We start from the raw sequence: 19,579 nt of genomic DNA, 5'->3' as shown, positions 1-19,579 counted from the left end.
CTTACTTATTTTTATACTCTATTCTTTTAGTAATAAATGCCAAAATTCCATTTGCCTTCCTTATTACCTGCTTTGCCTGCATACTAGCTTTCAGCCATTCATGCATGAGGACACCCAAATCCCTCTGCACTGAAGCATTCTGAAGTTTCTCTCCATTTAAATAATAAGTCGCCTTTTTATTTTTCCGACCAAAATAGATAACCTTATTTCTGCATTGCAACTTACTTTCCCACCTATTTTGGTGTCATCTGCAAATTTAGCTATAGCACCTTCTATCCCTGAATCCAAGACATTAATATAGATTGTAAGTAGTTGGGGCCCAAGGACCAAACCCTGTGGCACTACACTAGTTACAGCTTGCCATCCAGAAAAAGACCCATCTATCCCAACTCTCTGCTTTCTGTTGGTTAGCCAATCTTCTTTCCAAGCTAATATGTTATCCCTAAGTCCATGTGATCTTATCTTGTGTAATAATCTTTTATGCAGCACCTTATCAAAGGCCTTCTGGTAGTCCAGATATCCTACATCTATAGGATCCCTATTATTCACTTTGCTTGTCACATCTTCAAAGAGCTCTAGCAAGTTAGTCAAACACAATTTACTCTTCATAAAACCATGCTGACTCTGATAGATTTTGACTTTCCATTACTACTTCCTTAATAATGGATTCCAACAATTTCCCAACGACAGACGTTAAACTAACTGGTTCATAGTTTCCTACTTTCTGCCTCCCTCCCCTTTTTAAATAGGGGCATTATATTAGCATTTTTCCAATCCACTGGAACCTTTCCAGAATCCAGGGAATTTTGGAATATTATAGCCAATGCATCCACCAACTCCGCTGCCACTTCATTTAAGACCCTGGGATGTAGGCCATCAGGTCCTGGGGACTTGTCACCCTTTAATCCCAATAGTTTGCTCAAAGCTTTTTCTCTGGTGATGGTGATTATTCTAAGTTCCTCTCTCCTTCTCTATACCCTCTGCACTACCTGTTACTGTTGGGGTGGTACTAGTGCCCTCCACCGTGAAAACGGAGGCAAAATATTGATTAAGCTTCTCTGCCATTTCTGTGTTCCCCACTATTAACTGCCCAGTCCTCATCCTCCAAGGGACTAACATTCACTTTAGCTACTCTCTTTCCTTTTGTATACTTGTAGAAGCTTTTGCTATCAGTTTTTACATTTTGCACTAGTTTTCTTTCATAATTTACCTTTGCTCTTTTTATTATTTTTTTGGTAACCCTTTGTTGATCTTTAAAAGTTTCTCAATCTTTCAGCCTGCCACTGACCTTTGCAATTTGGTATGCCTTAGTTTTTGCCTTTATGTTATCTTTCATTTCCTTGCTTAGCCAAGGATGCTTTTTCCCCCTCTTACCATCCTTCTTCCTCTTTGGAATATACTTTACTTGGGAGGAATTGGATATCTCCTTAAATATTTGCGACAATTCATCAACTGTCCTACCTTGTAGTCTTCCTGCCCAGTCCACAAGGGCCAAATCTGCCCTCATGTCTATGTAGCTATCTTTGTTTAATTCCAGAACGCTAGTGTGGGACTCAAGTTTCTCACTCTCAAACTGAATTTGAAATTCTAGCATGCTATGATCACTCTTGCCTGGGGGATCTTTTATTATGAGACCATTAATTAATCCCATCTCATTACTCAAAACCAAATCCAGAATAGCCTGCTCCCTGGTTGGTTCCACAACATATTGCTCCAAGAAACAATCTCTAATACACTCTATGAACTCTCCCTCGAGGCTACCCTTGCCAGTTTGATTAGGCCAGTCTATATGCATATTAAAATCACCCATGATTATTGCCGTGCCTTTCTTACATGCTCCCAGTATTTCCTGGTTTATACTGTGCCCTACTGCTGAACTACTGTTTGGGGAAGGCTAATACAGTTAGAAGACCCCACATTAGCATAGAAAAGGGGCTGAATTTGTTTCAGGTGACAGAGGATGCCTGAAAATCGTCCAAGATCATGATAGCCCCTGATGTTTGCTTAGGTGTATTTGGAGTACAGTACAGAGCCCTGAAAAATTGAACACTATTGCCCCTTTTCCATCTGGAACACAGGCACAACAATGACCAATTTCGACCCATAAGAGTGGAAACCTTCATCTCAATAACACAAATGAAGCTAATTCATTGTAATCTTGATAGAAATAAAATTTTTCTATCCAGACAAATTAAAACACATGGAGAACTGACAGGGACCTAAAAAGAAAATCTTCCAGCAGTAAATGACTCCTCAAAGGTATTCTTACTAATTACCATCACGGAATGGTTATAGCACAGGAGGCCATTCAGCCTGTCTTGTCTGATGGCTCTCTGAAGGAGCAATTCACATATTCCCCACCTTCCCCCCATAGCCCTGCACATTATTCCTTTTCAGACAATTCCCTCTTGAATGCCTTGATTGAACCTGCCACCACCACACTTTCAGGCACTGCATTCCAGATCCTAACTGCTCGCTACGTGAAAAAAGCTTTTCCTCATGTTGCCATTGCTTCTTTTGCCAAGTACCTTAAATCTGTGCCCTTGCGTTCTCATCAGCTGTATTTCATTAGCTGATCAGTGTCTTGGGTCTAAGTGTTTTAACGTAATTGATAAGTGTTAACTCATTACAATGTAATTCCCAGCACCACACTTACCAGTTCTGTATTTGTAAAGTGAAAGAACGCCTCACATTCCAAAGTTGTCTTTAGTCTGTCTTTGTGAGTTCTGAACAACAAACTGGGAGGTAGTGCCACTAGAATTCTGAGGAGGCCAAAAAGAAAAGGCAAAAACTTATATGGAAAATAATGCCGAAAGTAACAACAAACACCATTCATTTCATGAAGATATTGCCCATTGCTGTAAAGTGCACATGTCAATGCCAGGTGGTGACAGGATGTATTTCTGCTGTTATACTTCCTCAGGTGAACACAGCTTTGACACTTGCTGTCTAGGCTCAGGTGCAAAGAACCACCATTTAGGGGTCCTAGAGATTAGCTGGCACCTGTAACACTATATCCAGCATCGGGAGCACACTTCAGGGTAACAAGGAAATTAAAGGGACAAAAACATGCTGTAAATTAACAAAACACCCAAAACCTCCCACAAATAGGCAGGGTGCCAACTCTGGCTGGCATATTCTGGGAGATGTTGGCAGAAGTGACAGCCCTGCACAGTCTGGTTGAGCTGAATTGCCTCTTTCTGTGCTGTATATTTTATATAGATCAATGTCAATAACCAGGGGGCATAGATTTAAGGTAAGGGGCAGAAGGTTTAGAGGGGATTTGTGGAAAACTTTTTTCGCCCAGAGGGCGGCAGGAATCTGGAACACACTGCCTGATGGGGTGGTAGAGGCAGGAGCCCTCACAATATTTAAGAAGTATTTAGATGAGCACTTGAAATGCCACAGGCCTACGGGAAAAGTGCTGGAAAATGGGATTAGAATAGATAGGTGCGAAACGTCAACTCTTTTCTTCTCCGCTGATGCTGCCAGACCTGCTGAGTTTTTCCAGGTAATTCTGTTTTTGTTTTTGTTTTGAATTTCCAGCATCCACAGTTTTTTTGTTTTTATCTCTGTGTTTAATTGACTGCCACTGCTCTTCAAGAAATGTCTACCTCCTTGAAGAAGTTCTGTCCCTCTCTGCGACAAGATTTCCGTATCTCTCTTTTGCCCTGCTCACCTTCCTTGCTTTCCATTTCCCTCCTGGTGTTTGACAAGGTGTTTACTAAAACCCGCTTTCACAGCCACATCTCCTTTCTTTTGTATTATTGTTGTTGACATCTTTTGATGATCTGCTTCTATCACTGCTTGTTTGTCCCTACAACCACACCCCCACTCCACCTCTCTCTCTCTCTCTCTCTCCGCCCCCCACACACACACACCTTAAACCAGCTTATATTTCAACTCTTTCTTGGACTCGAACTCAAGTTCTATCGAAGGATCATGAGGACTCGAAACGTCAACTCTTTTCTTCTCCGCTGATGCTGCCAGACCTGCTGAGTTTTTCCAGGTAATTCTGTTTTTGTTTTTGTTTTAGATAGGTGCTTGATGGCCGGCATGGACACGATGGGCTGAAGGGCCTGTTTCTGTGCTGTATAACTCTATGAATCTATGTAATACATGTGAGATTGGCAGCTACAAAGACACAGTGGAAAACGCTACAGGGCTCTGCTCTATCAAGCTTTTCCATCATGTTGGTCACCTGGCCTAAAGCGTGTTGGCTGTTTCTGTCAACTGTGAACACTGATTCAATGTGACACTGAGTGAGCAGGAACAAATCTGTCTCTGAGCCTAGGCAATTCCTGCTCCTGCCAGTTGCTCTTGGGGACAGGACTCTGCAGTGCACCACAGTCCACCCGGTGATCACAAATTCAATCCGACACCAATTAATAATATTTATAGCACTAATTAATCACTATACCAGCATCCAACCAGTCTCAGCTGAGCCTAACCTTGGGTCATCATCAGAGCCCTTTCCTCCAGCTCTACAGCCTGAGTAGGCATCGCCTCAACTGATTGGAACACTGATCATGTGGTCTGTAGGCCTTAGGATATTTCCATCAAGTGTCCTTCGCCGTCACTGATCAGGCTTTTCTGTGGCTGGGAAATGGGTGCTTTTCTATTCTTTCTGCCAACGTGGACGAGTTCACACTTTCCCACATTATACTCCATCTGCCAATTCTTTTGCCCACTCCCTTAACCCATCTAAATCCCTCTGTAGACTCAATGTCTTCTTCACAATTTACTTTCTTACCTATTTTTCCATTTTCACTGGTGCTACGCTGGGATCTACAGATCTTTTCTTTAATTTTAATGGTGCACACCTCAGCCAGACTATGTGGAAGGGTACTTAGTAAATCTTTATTTTATTTTCTTGTATCCTATATGATTGTGTTACATTATGGGATAGTAAGAAAAAGAAATTCTTACAATTTTAATATAAGATTCTGTAGCATTAACATTGATGCCTTCACAACTGCTTTTTTCCCATAATTTTCTTCTTTGTTCTTACCTGACAAATACTTGCAATTCAGTCTGGTGCTCTAACGCCTTGCTCATGTTTGACAATTCCAGCCTTGGCAGTCTGTCTTGAAACACATCCAGGAGAAAATGGTCAGTTTCGAGTGATGGACTTTTACCTTGTGCCTTTGCCCATACTTTCTCCTGATCAAATACCATCTCCTGTAATCAATTAAAACAAATTTAATATCCTAATAGAATAATCTCTTCCAAACATTTAGTAAAAATACTAAAAGCTTGATTTATAAAGACATAAGATCAGATTTAGATTACCTTACTGCCTCATTTTTTTAAAAGAAGTATTGAAAACTGATTCATGAAATATGGGAAATAGTGGACAATTGATGATAATATACATTCTCATTTTACAATTTATGATTGAGGAGGCCTGAATGCATTGATTCCAAGTCCAATCCAGTTAATCTTTGGCATCAATCAGCATTGTGACAATTTATTGTACAAAGGTTCTGGGCACTGTGCAAGTGGCCGAGAACACTTACCTAAAAAGTGAATTAACCACACAACTAGAAGTTACTTCAAAGAGTACATGTAACACAAAATTTAATATAACTTAAGGCAATTAAAAATAAGATACTTGATTACATTTTAAGACTGTACTGAATTACAGTTTAAATTAATCACCAGTCTTTATTTTGTGAGGACATCCACATGAACTTATACTTTAGCATAAACATATATGAAGGGTATTACCTGCAGTCGACAAATAATACTTTCATAGCATGATCTACTGAGTGAAGGAAGCTCTGAACAGTCAGACTCTTTGCAATACTGCACCTTAGTTCTGGAATTAACCATAAGACTAAAATCAGCAAAAAGAATACCATCCTGCTTCCAATCCATTAGCATTTTAAAAAAATTGGTTTTGCCTTTTCCAGAGACTGATGGGTGGGAAGTATCAGGGGCCATATTGCTTAGTTACAACATGGAGGAATGGCGCAGACTTGGGGGCCCTTATTCTATCTGTCTGTCTCATATATCAATTAAAAGCTCTACTGGATCAAATACAAGGAAGAAAGGTTTCTGGGACTTTCCTCTTTGACCCCTGAAGGTAATTGTGTTCTGAAGAAAGGTCACTGATCTGAAAAATTAACTCTGTTTCCCGCTCCACAAATGCTGCTAGATCTGCTGAAAGTTTCCAGCACTTTGTTTTTATTTCAGATTTCCAGCATCTGCAGTATGTTCCAAATTAGTAATCCTTGCACCTTGGGAGATGGTGACAAATGATAATGAGGGTTGCCTATAGTCAAATTTTTGGAGGGACTGAGGGTAAGGGAGATATTAAAAGGGAAAAGGCTGTGACTGCTTTTAGCGAAACCATCTCATGAATGCAAATATATTGAAAACTTACCTTTTATAGAAATCCATTAATGCATTGATAATAATCCTGCAACCAGTCATTAAATCCCCTCCACATCCTCCTGAAGAAATGGGAGATGGCAGATAAAGTTGGTAACAGGCCCAATGCTGATAATCTTGTCTGTAATTGAGGCATAGAACAGTTCATAATTACAACCTCATTCAAATAAGTCCAGTGTACTTGACTAGCAACAATCACAGGATAAGTCAAACATAGCAAGTTATCATCGTCCAACATGTCAATGCATCATATTCTGGAAGTAAAATATTTCTCCAGTATCTAACAGGTCACCAGAAATTAGTTGCAAAATCTATTGAATACTGTAAAATTAGATATAATAACAAACAAGGCAATATCAATGGATAGCTTTTTTTTGAAGAGGTATATTTTAAACTACCTAATTGTTTTAGTATACAATACTCTGTTAAAAGGTTAAAACATGGTCATTTATTCACTTTAGGTGGGGACATACCACTGCACTCATCAAATGGTCATCACTTTTCCAAAACACATGGGGATAGAAATTCATTTTGGCTGGTGGCGCAAAATAAACAGTATGGGATTGGACGTCCATTATACATAGTGCCTGACATTCAGTTCCAGTGCAGTCAATAGAATGAAATATCAGACGTTGCATAGAAGGAAAAGCAGGTCTGATACTGTCCTTTTTGTACCACTGGCTGAGACATATTTCAAGCCCATGGTTTTTTTTTTCATTTAGTTTTTACAATTAACATCAATTCAGCTATTTGGTATTCAATATAGTTGGGGGACAAAATGAATCCTCCAAGTTTACTTTAGAGTCAATGACAACGATATTTACCTTTCTAGGTCAGATAGCAGATCGTTATCTGGTTGGACAGCCAGTTCAGACATCAACCAATCATGGAACGTTAGCTAGAAAAGAGAGGTAATGGGTTCTAAGAATTAGCTAGGACTTTTCCTTTTAAACTTAATATTATACACATCTAACATCTGATATACACACAGACCATATTTTGAACTTAACACATTTTATTGGGCAAACTTAGTGTAACAAAGGTTAATTTGATCAGCAGCACATAAATCCAGAAACACATGGAAAGTACTGCCTGTAACAAAGCTTTAGTCACGTGACTGATGAGATTCTGCCCTTTTGCCATTTTCTAAAGTTGATTGATCTTTCTTCCTCTAATACTGTTAGTTACATTTTCTGAAGAGTTCACTTTGCTCAATAGTACAGAAATATGTGGTAATAATAGTGCATGCATCACATGACATCTTGGGCAATATATGAGTCTTGGTCTGAAGCATTAATATGTGATAACAACTTATATTTATATAGAGCTTTTAGGTAACATCCCCAAAGGCACTTCACAACAGCCTTATAAAACAAATATAACACAGAGCCACATATGATGATGTTAGGTCAGATGACCAAAAGCTTGGTCAAACAGCTAGGTTTTAAGGGGTATCTTAAAGGACGAAAGCAAAGCAGAGAGGCATAAGGAGGCTATTCCAGAGTTTAAAGCCTAGACAGCTGAATCACCAATGATGGAACAATTAAAATGGGGGATGCTCAAGAGGCGATAGTGAATTAGGAGCCTGCTTTGCACTCTGATTGTCCTTTTTGATTGAAGTAAATAGGATAGCATGCAAAGCTACTGTGATTTGCTGTCACTTGCTTTATATCACTGCCCAAAACCAATTTAAGACCCTGTATATTTTCAGTTTAAAACATCAATCTACAGGTGAATGTGGGTTCAACCGTGGTCAAAGGTATTTTACCTATTAATCCAATATCTCCAAACAAACTCAGTCTGGAGAGCTACATATTCAGTTACCTGGAGGCCTTTCATCCTCACAAGTTCCTTAAATGTACGGTGTTTAAATACTGAAAGAGCTGCAGTGGTCCAATTTATATGAAGACCTTCAAGATTATGCCATGTAGGTTCCACTACTTCGCCCTGTTCTTGCCGAGCCTCTGGAATCAGTCGTGGAATTATATACTGTAGCTAAAAGCCAAAAAAGTAAACAACATTATTTTGAATAGATGGCCAGATTTTACAACAGGCATAATGGTGAGGCTATCGGCACTCACTGTTATTCTGGAGTAAATCAGGCAGCAACTTTGTGCATCTGCATGTGCAGTTAAATGCAAGAATTTGGAAGTTGCTGTCTGAGTTGCCCTGCACTTCCACAAGCTTCACTACACCGAAGATTCAGCATTAAAATATATGAAATGTGCACAGTTGTACTTTCCCGTTGGTTCCTCATTAAACACAGCAGAAAAAACTAGGACTGGTATATTCAGGTGAAAGCGAATTTTTATGGTGTGGTAAGTCTTAATTATTGCCAAAGAACATATCTGGTTGTCTCATTCCTTCAGAATTTAATTACTGTTGGAGATGTAAAAGAATATTAAAATAAAACTTTTTTTAAAAACTTTTTATGTTTCTTTTATCTCCCACTTTTAATCCGCTCTTTCTTTCCCTCACTTTGTTTCACTTTCTAAACATAATTTTACATGTACTGGAAGCTACGTATATTAATGCACAGGGCACTGTTCTTTGCAGACAGAAAGAAGATGTACACATATTGTATCCGCTAAACAAAATAAGTGACAGCCATTCGCTGGTTCATTCCCCAGGGCAATTCTTGATCAATCAGCGTCAAGCTGCCTGGTTTAAATTTCAAACAATGCTTGGCAGTTAATAGTCAGCCACCATCAACTGGTGCATTCTCCATGGCAATGCCTCTACCAATCAGAGTCCACTTGCCAACCAATCAGCACTCTCTTCTCATACAGTATAAATTTGTTGTTTCCCCTGACATTGGCATTTCCTTGCAAATTGTCCTGATGAGATGAGACAATAAGCTTCGGAAAAAGATTTTACATTGAATGAAATATTCTAATTTATAATTCCTAGTTTAGACTCTGCATAGCTCAGCGAGAATTTTCAATCTAATTGATTGAACAGCTTCATTGTTGCCTGCCCAGCTGACACAGGGCACAGATCCCCTATAGCGGGCACCACATTGAAAGGAACTCGAGTAACAAAGTTGCCATTCAAGAGCCCACGAAGATTTGTGGACAACTGTAAATGTTGCTCCTTCACTGCTGATCTCAAAATCCAGGCTGACATGTTCACTCATGCGTTTTGACATAACTACAACTAGCCATGGCAAAGATCAGGTGTTAGGACTCCAGCTGAGACAATATAGCATTTTTATCTTGTCGTGCTTGATCCCTTTAAAACTATGACCAATCAGAATTAACTGCTAGATTTCCAAACCAGAAGGCAGTCATTGACTTGTAAAGTAGATCAAAGGAATGAGTACAGCAATATACTTGCTCACAAAATACTTCACCTTTTGCACGAACCCAGAAGGAACAGACTGTTTTATAATATCAATTGATGATGATGTTGATAAGCAGACTGCATAAGTAACTGCTGCTGTACAAAACCTGTCAGGTTAAAGGAGCAACATTAAAATACTATAATGGGACATGTACCCGAATAGCTTTTACACACAGATTGTACATACAGCTTTTTATGACTTTCAACCTAAGGGAAGGGAATGATTTATGAACCATTAATACCAGCCCCAGTTGGGATTGAAACCAAATGCTGATTTATACAGCAGTTTGGCTAATACAGGCCATAACTTCCGAGCTCCAGGGCAGTGAAAAGGGGGTGGGGTGGGGGGGTACCTCAAAGATGTGCTGGAAAGTTCCCAGGTAGGGATTGCACAGCAATTGCCTGGGAAGTGCAAACTTCCAATGGACAATTGCCCTGCACGGGGAACCATCCGAAAACGCGATGTAGATCACAAACTTTGGATGACTCTGGCTGTGTCACATCAATAGTTGCCTGGAAAAAGTTAGAAGAATTAAAACCACTTCTAGCTTCTGGGTAACCTATGTACAGGCCCACACTGACCCCCTACGGGACTTTCCCCACACCCCCAGGGGACTCCTCACACCCCCCCCCAGCCATGACTCTCCACCCACAACAGGACTCTCCCCAACACCAAGCTGTCCGTCCCCCGCCCGACTGATACGCCCCCTCCACAAATTCTAACTACTTATCTGACAAACCTACCTTCTCCCTGGCTTGAGAGTGGCTGGGCCTTTAAACCTACCTGATTTACAGCAGCCAGTACTGTGTGAAAGGAGGTGTGGCCTCCCTCCGCCTGACTGCAGCACTTGACTGAAGACCTCAGGAGCATGCGGTCCTGCACAGTTCACACCTGGTCTGAGTCAGATGGTTGGGTGAGACAGGGTCAAGTAGATTTCCAGGTAAGAAAGTAGGAGTGGAGTGGCAATCTGACTCTGATTGCCACTCCATGGAAGTTCAGGCTCAATCTACTAGTACACACAGTGTAATTGTAATGATACAACAATTTTCCCTATTACATAAACTGCAGATGCCACAGTAATGTATTTTGTCCATTTAGTCTGCCCTTCCTTTCTTTCCTGTCAGATATCTCCATTATTTAAAAACTGAATAACAAGCATCCCTTGCGGATCTCAAAAACCTGTCTACTTCTCTTCTAAAACCCACCAGCTTCCTGCTCAACCTCTGGCACTGACAATGTATCCCATGTGCTAATCATTCTCTTTCAAAACAAATTCTCCCTGGTGTGCCTATTTTCTTGAGTTCTCTGTCATGAATCTTATGTCCCTGATTCTCTAATCCTGCGCATCCGGTGATGCAATTATACTGCAGCTAACAATCCAAAGCCAGCAGCAGCATCACATGCAGCCAGTGCTCAATTATACAGCCAGCCTGCTTCAGCTGCAATCTTCCTGCTCAGGGGAATGTGTTTTCACATTCACAGGCAACACACAGCTGCCCTCCCTATAGTTAATATGTCAACTATTAAAAGAACATGGACAGGAACAGCCTCCAAATGTTTAAAACCAGGCCAGTTTAAAAAATGTTTTGGGGGTTTATGACACACTTTTTTTTACTTAAAACCAGTGAAACTGGAGTTAATATTTCCTGTGGTGTAAACTCAAGTGCTGTAAGACTCTATCCTCCACAAGGCATTCCATTCGGGAATTTACTTCAGATCTAGATCATCACTTCACAGCAATGATAAAGCCATAGATGGAAAAATTTCAAGCAAGCTGCCCCTTAATCTTTTCAAGAAATAAAATGCCAGGGTATACAATTGTTCTTCACTCAATCCTCTAATTTTTGCTTCTAATCTTGTAGCCTCTGCTTCAGCTGTCAAGGCCCTAAAGCTCTGGAATGAAAGCTTCTCCACCTTTCTTTCCCCCTTTAAGATGCTCCTTAAGCCCATCTCTTTGACCAGGCTTTGGCCACCTGCTCTAATAACTCCTTACGTAGCTCTGTATTAAATTTTGCATCTTGGAGCATTTTAATATTTTAAAGGCACTATGTAAATACAAGTTAGCATTGTTATTGCTGCTTGTGCGCAAAGACTGTTTCATTAATTGAGGAGTTGTGAGTGGAACTGTGCAATCATCACCACAGATCCCCATTTCCGACCTTATAATGGAGGGAAGATCATTGATTGATGAAGCCGGTTAGAATTAGGACAATGCCCTGAAGAACTCCTTGAGCAATGTCCTGGAGCTGAAAATGTTTTGTCTCCAACAATCACAGCATCTTCCTCAGTGTGAGGTATGACTCCAGCCACTGAGAAGTTTTCCCCAGTTCCCACTGACTTCAAATTTTACCAAGGCTCCTTAATAGCACACTCAATCAAATGCTGCCTTGATGTCAAGGGCAGTCATGCTCACCTCACCTCTGGAATTAAGCTCTTCTGTCCTTGTTTGGAACAAGGCTGTTATGAGATTTGGTGGTGAGTGGCCCTGGCGAAACGGAGCAGATCATTAGTGAGTAAGTGCCACTTGATAGCACTGTTGATAACACCTTCCATCACTTAGCAGATGACTGGGTAGGGTGATAGGATGATAATTGGCTAGATTGGATTTGTCCTCGTTTTGGTGAACAAGACGTACCAGGGTTATTTACCAGTGTTTAGCCAAACTATTCCAGTATGGCTACAAAGCGTGGCTGGTTCTGCCCAGTATGCTCTCTCTATGTACAACATTAAAATCATTGTTTTTGATTTATTGGTTGTATGTTTTGTTATAAAGACCAACATTTGTTTGCTTACTTTACCTAAAAATGTATTTTTTATTACTTCTTGTCTTGCCAAATTTCATGGCCTTGCATGTGTCCTGTAATGGATCTTTATGCTTACCCCTTTAAACCAGACCTGTCTCTGGACAGCACACATTCTTCACTTACCTCATACAGAATATTGAAAATTCTCCAGTGCAACAGGTTAGGAACTGGTTTAGGTACTCAGCAAAGGAAACTCCTTCTTTACTGGCTGGCTCTGCTGAATGTACACTGAAGTTCACCAGTGACAGAGAGGTTTGCAAGATGTGTAGGTGAACTGTGAAAGCAGCCAGTCCTAAAACATGGACATCAGCAAGAGAAGAACCCTTAAAAACAAGACCAAACGCATGGATTTTAATTGTGCAAAAAAAAATCTCCTCTATAAATTCCATGATAGAATAACAAGATAATTATGATTTTTACGTCAATTGTTAATAGAATAAGTTTTGAAACATAGGGAAGAATTTTCCCCCCTGTTGGGGGGGAAAGCGCAGGAGTGGGGGCACACTCATCTAATTGGCGCCAAATTCAAAGATGGTCAATGCACAAACATAAAATTTCCCTGAAATGTCCCCTCATGTGACACTGTCAGATGAGTTGGGAAATGTCCATCGCTTTTATTTAAACTTTTATTAAATTTTAAAAAGCCATCGTGAAACCTCAGCCTGCCCATCGATGAGGTTTCATGCTTTTTCTGAAACGTGCCAGGGTTCCCGGCCTGCCCGCCAACCTTACGGTTGGACGAGCAGGTCCATTAACTACTTGAATTATTTTTCAACTGGCCTCAATTGGCCATTGACAGGTTGGCGGGTGCACAGCTGATTCCGGCTGTGCCTCCACCGATCTGAAAATTGAAATGAGGCGGGGGTGAGGTCGGGAGTTACACCCAATGTCATCCCGTGTCATTTTACGCGTCGGCGAGCAGGCCCTGCTCCCTGACCTCAATATCCTGGCCATAGAAACGTAGGAAATAAGAGTAGGAGTAAGTCATTCGGCCCTTCGAGCCTGCTCCACTGTTCAATATGATGATGGCTGATCCTTGATCTCAACGCCATACTCCCGGTCTCTCCCCAAACCCCTTGATGCCTTTAGAATCCAGAAATCTATCTATTTCCTTCTTAAATATATTCAATCACTTCGCCTCCACAGCCTTCTGTGGTAGAGAATTCCACAGGTTCACCACCCTCTCAGTGAAGAAATTTCTCCTCATCGCTATCCTAAATGGTCTACCCCATATCCTCCCTGCATCCAGTCTGTTCATCCCTGTCAGAATTTTATATATTTCAATAAGATCTCCCCTCATTCTTCTAAACTCCAGTGAATACAGGCCTATTCGGCCTAATCTCTCCTGATACAACAATCCCGCCATCCCAGGAATCAGTCTGGTGAACCTTCGTTACACTCCCTCTATGGCAAATATATCCTTTCTTAGATAAGAAGATCAAAACTGCACACAATACTCCAGGTGTGGTCTCACCAAGGCACTGTACAGCTAAAATAAGACATCCTTGCTCTTGTAATCAAGTCCTCTAGCAATGAAGGCTGACATACCATTTGCCACCTTAACTGCTTGCTGCACCTGCATGCTTGCTTTCAGTGGTTGGTGTACATGGTCATCCAGGTCCCTTTATGCATCAACATTTCCCAATCTATCACCATTTAAATAATACTCTGCCATTCTGGTTTTCCTACCAACGTGGATAACTTCACACTTATTCACATTATACTGAATCTGCCATGTATTTGCCCATTCACTCAACCTGTATAAATCACCTTGAAGCCTGTTAACGCCCTCCATGTTGCTCACATTCCCACCAAGTTTTCTGTCATCAGCAAACTTGGAAATATTACATTTGGTTCCCTCATCCAAATCATTGATATATATTGGGAATAGCTGGGGCCCAAGCACTGATCCCTGCCATACCCCATGAGTCACTGCCTGCCACTCCAAAAAGACCCATTTATTCCAACTCTCTGTTTCCTGTCTGCTAACCAATTCTCAATCCATGCCAATACATAACCCCCAATCCCATGTGTTTTAATTTTATACACTAACCTCATATGTGGGACTTTATCCAAAGCTTTCTGAAAATCAAAATGAAAATCCACTGGTTCCCCCTTATCTATTCTGCTAGTTACATTCTCAAAATATCCCAGCAGGCTTGTCAAACATGATTTCCCTTTCACAAATCCACGTTGACTTTATCTAATCTCGTTGATATTTTCTAAGTGCCCTGTTATCACATCCTTTATAATAGACTCTAGCATTTTCCTTACTACCGATGTTAGGCTAACCAGTCTGTAATTCGCTGTTTTCTCCCTCCCTCTTTTTAAAAACAGTGGGGTTCCATTTGCCACCCTCTAATCTGCCAGGACTGTTCCAGAATCTACATAACATTGGAGGATGGTAACCAATACATCCACTATTTCCATGACCACCTTCTTTAGTACTCCGGGGTGTAGATTATCAGGCCCTGGGGATTTATTGGCTTTCAGTCCCATTCATTTCTCCAGCACTATTGTTTTAGTAATACTAATTTTCTTCAATTCTTCCTTCTCTCTAGACCCTTGGTTCCCTAATATTTCTGGGAAGTTATTTGTGTCTTCCCCCGAGAAGACAGAACCAAAGTAGTTGTTTAATTGCTCTGCCATTTCCTTGTTCTGTTATAAATTCTCCCATTTCAGACTGTAAGGGGCCTACATTTGTCTTCACTAATCTTTTTCTTTTTACATACTTACAGAAGCTTTTACAGTCTGTTTTTATGTTCCTTGCAAGTTTACTCTCATACTCTATTTTTCCCTCTTAATCAATCTCTTGATTCTCCTTTGCTGAATTCTAATCCGCTCCCAATCCTCCGGCTTGATATTTTTTCCAGCGACTTTATATGACTCGTCTTTCAATCTAATACGATCCTTAATTTCTTCTGTTAGCCATGGTTGGGCTGCTTTTCCTGTTGTGTTTTTGTGCCAGAAAGGAATGTATAACTGTTGCAATGCATACATTCGTTCCTTAAATATTAGCCATTGCCTATCCACCATCATGCCTTTTGATGAAGTTCCCCAATTAATCTTAGCCAACTCACGCCTTATACCTTAGTAGTTTCCTTTGTTAAGATTTAGGACCCAAGTTTCAAATCAGACTACTTCACTTTCCACCCTAATGAAGAATTCTATCATGTTATGGTCACTGTTCCCTAAAGGGCCCCGCACAACAAGATTATTAATTAACCCCTTCTCATTGCACAATACCAAATCTAGGATAGCCTGCTCCCCAGTTGGTTCCTCAGCATACTGGCCTAAAAAACCATCTCGTACACAATCCAGGAAATCATCCTTCACAGTATTATTGCTAATTTGGTTTGCCTAGTCTAAATGTAGATTATAGTCACCCATGTAGCACCCTTGTTACATGCACCTCCAATTTCCTGTTTAATGTCGTCCAATACCTTATCACGACTGTTTGGAGGCCCATAGACAACTCCCACTATTGTTTTCCATCCCTCGTTGCTTCTTAACTCCACCCAGACTGATTCTACACATAGATTTTCTGAGCCAATATCCTCTCTCACTATCACAATGATTTCATCCTTAACTAACAATGCCACGCCATCTCCTTTTCCTTTTTGCCCACCTGTCCTAAATATCGAGTGCCCTTGGATATTCAGCTCCCAGCCTTGGTCACCCTACAGCTGTGTCTCCGTAATCGCAATCATATCGTACCCGTTTACATCTATTTGCGCTGTTAATTTGTCTACTTTATTGCAAATGCTCCATGCATTCAGATACTGCGCCTTTAGACTTGTTTTTTTTTACATTTTTACACATTTTATTTTGTACGATGGCCTTATTTGCTGCTAGCCCTTGTTTCCTCTGCCTTCCACTTTTGCTTTATACTTTTCTGTCTTTCATTCCTATCTTTGTTTCCCTCTCTTCTGTCTCCCTGCTCAGGTTCCCAACCCCCTACCAATCTAGTTTAAACCCTCCCCCATAGTACTAGCAAAGGCCCCTGTGAGGACAAACTGGGGTGCAACCCATACAGCTTGAGCAGGTCCTATCTTCCCCAGAATCAGTCCCAATGTCGCAGGAATCTAAATCCCTCCCTCCTACGCCATCTCTCCAACCACACATTCATCTGGTCTATTCTCCTATTCCTGATCTCGCTAGCATGTGGCACTGGGAGTAATCCTGAGATTACTACCTTTAAGGTCCTGCTTTTTAATTTATTTCCTAGCTCCCTACATGAATTAGTGCCAGCAGATTATTTTAAGCTGCCACAAAAGGGACATAATAACATCACCAAAATAGACAACAAGCTCTTGCATTTTTCTGGCAGAAGTAATTAAATATCTACTTAAATAATAATGTTCTATTATTCTTTACTTTGATATTCCTAACTACCTGAAAGTCTGCACTCTGTGAATTTAAAAAAGAGAATGTCCCATTGTTGCCTCCAGCAAGAAAATACACCCCTCTGGTCTCCTTTCTTAACACTTCAGAACTCTCTTGATGCAATGTGCTGTTCTCTTACCTGGTGACTGGTCAGATGCAGGACTCGTGTAAGAACTGCATGTAAAAATCTCCTGTGACCACACAACATTTTCACAAACAGAGAGGCCCATTCACTTTGTCTGTAAAAACAAAACATATAAATCTATCTAATAATGTACAAGAGGCAGAAATAAAAATGTCAGGCTGACAAGTGATACAATAGATTGTTTGGGTTGAACCTGATGGGACAACTCTTAGATAATTGCTAAAATGCGAACCCATTTTTCTTTTCAGAAGCTGATGTATCCATTATGTAATTCCAAAATGTTGTATTTTTATTTCACATTTACAGCATTCGTAGTTTTTTTTTATTTTTACCTTTCAAATATTTGCCTCTAAATGTAGAGTATTTATGGTTCTAACTCAAAACTACTGTACTGTGCAGTACACATGAGAACAATAGATGACAAAGGATGATTACATGGCAATAGAATTTCCCCTGGTTTTTCTGTACTCTTTGCAACCATTGAGATTTACAGCCCATGTGAAGCGTAGTCAATGTTTGAAACAAAGCAGCCAATTTACACACAGTAATTTGATGATTAGATAATTAATTTCTTTAGTGGAATTGGTCAATGAATAAATATTGACCAGGAGACGAGGGAGAACTCCCTTGCTCTCATTTAAAATAATGCCATAGGATCTTTTATGAAGGTCTGAGAGGGTAGATGGAGCCTCGGTTTAACATCTCAACTGAAAGATGGCACCTCTTACAGTCTACCACTCCCTGGTATTGCACTGGAGCATCAGCCCAGATTGTTTGCCCTGATTCCTGGAGTAGAACTTGAACCTACAACTTCCTGATTCATATGACAGTGTGCTACCACTAAACCATTCTCAGTAAGTTACATAGACAGGTCGAGATGCTTTCTGGCAGCTTGTTGGAGTAACACAGATATCCAAGAAATGGGTGTCTTCTGGACTAGGAAAGTGTGTCTAATCTGGGGTTGGGAGGAGAGGAAGTCAACAGGAAAGCATCAAATTTGAAAGTGCTTCTTCAAAAAAAATCAAATAGAATGCAAAGGAATCAAATTGCATTAACAAATTAAAATAAAGAAGACACTTGTTTGAAACTAGGCTTTTGTACATTAGGCACGGCTACAAACCTGATGTTTGAAACAAAATTAGACTTGGAACTTTTTTCAAATCTCTACACAAGTATATACGTATATTTATAAATAATTGTTTTCAGTTAGAGACAACAGATATTCTGATTGGAAGATAGCACTATGCAGAGAATAGGATTTAGGCCTTTTGTTTCTTTCCATCGCATTTAGCAGCAGGTTTACTTTGATACCAATATTGGGTTGTAAATGAGTAACAGAAGAGGCATTTTTCCTGTCTTTCAATTTACCCGTGCTTATTGTTGCTTAACTTGCAGCAGCATCTTACCTCTGTGGCACGTTGAAATTTGTTGCTATAAGAAATGTCTGACAAAAACTCTTCAACAGAAGGTCTCTGACCTACAATTGGAAACACATAGTTACAGCACAGCCTGAAATAGATAATCTCCTCTCCAAAGCTGTCTTGGCATCTGTTATACACAAATTACAACAATTATGTAGTCTTATGATTGCAGAAATAGCAAGGATTTTCAACCTCAATACTGTACAATCATGTGGATTTCTGTAATAGAGAAGTTCAATATACATTGAAACACTTGTTGATACAATTTCCATTTGCACAAGCAACAAAAATTCAACAAGATGAAACGTCAAAATTAGGAGAAGCCATTGGGCTCATCAAGCTGTTCAGTCCACAGTCCATGTGTGACTTTCTCAATCATGACTCTTCCTATATCCTTTCCTGCTCACCCAAATTCTTCTACCCAATTCCCAACTCACTTGTGACTCAAACAGAACCATTAATACCTCTAATGCTGTACAATTTGTTTTCTTAACAGGTAGTGATCATGTTTCTTCTTAAAAAGTTTGAACTGACCTAGAGTTAACTATATTATCTGACAATCTGTTTCACATGCACTATCCTGTGGGAAAATATCTCCCAGGAGCAAAAAAAAATAAGTTCCGTAACTCTCCATTCACTGATCAATAACACTTATGTAGCACCTACAGTGAAATTGGTCTGTAACTCTCTAAGCCTTCGTTACATCATAAACAGCTCATTGATGCTCCATTTAGTTTCTTTACTTTTTACAATTGCCCAACCATCTTCAGCTGCTTGATCAATAACTTTCCCTCCATCATAAGGTCAGAAATGGGAATGTTTGCTCATGGTTGCACAATGTTCAGTACCATTCACAACTCCTCAGATACTGAAGCAATCCATGTCCATATGCAGCAAGACCCGGACAATATCCAGGCTTGGGCTGATAAGTGGCAACTAATATTCATGCCACACAATTACCAGACAATGTTCATCTCCAGCAAGAAAGAATCTAGACATCTCCTACAGAATCACAAAATTGTTACAGCACAGAAGGCGGCCATTTGGCCATTGTATCTGCACTGGCTCTCTGAATGAGCAATTC

The 19,579-nt window shown here is 40.3% G+C and overlaps 1 protein-coding gene across 1 annotated transcript in view; it reads right to left on the bottom strand.

Annotated features, from left to right (window-relative positions):
- Positions 1-19,579, bottom strand: part of fanca (FA complementation group A) — a 112,136-nt gene that overhangs the window by 23,860 nt on the left and 68,697 nt on the right. Inside the window, exons 25-34 of the mRNA XM_041191757.1 lie at positions 18,481-18,551; positions 17,069-17,168; positions 12,667-12,866; positions 9,749-9,845; positions 8,221-8,391; positions 7,221-7,294; positions 6,389-6,517; positions 5,731-5,821; positions 5,012-5,181; positions 2,657-2,762 (exon numbers count right to left, since the gene is read on the bottom strand). Of these exons, the coding sequence (XP_041047691.1) occupies positions 2,657-2,762; positions 5,012-5,181; positions 5,731-5,821; positions 6,389-6,517; positions 7,221-7,294; positions 8,221-8,391; positions 9,749-9,845; positions 12,667-12,866; positions 17,069-17,168; positions 18,481-18,551 (1,209 nt within the window). The remainder of the gene's footprint in view (positions 1-2,656; positions 2,763-5,011; positions 5,182-5,730; positions 5,822-6,388; positions 6,518-7,220; positions 7,295-8,220; positions 8,392-9,748; positions 9,846-12,666; positions 12,867-17,068; positions 17,169-18,480; positions 18,552-19,579) is intronic.

The sequence above is a fragment of the Carcharodon carcharias genome, chromosome 7 (assembly GCF_017639515.1).
Source record: "Carcharodon carcharias isolate sCarCar2 chromosome 7, sCarCar2.pri, whole genome shotgun sequence".
NCBI classification, from domain to species: domain Eukaryota; kingdom Metazoa; phylum Chordata; class Chondrichthyes; order Lamniformes; family Lamnidae; genus Carcharodon; species Carcharodon carcharias.
Note: the sequence above shows the minus strand (reverse complement) of the source record. Positions and strands in the feature narration are given on the sequence as shown.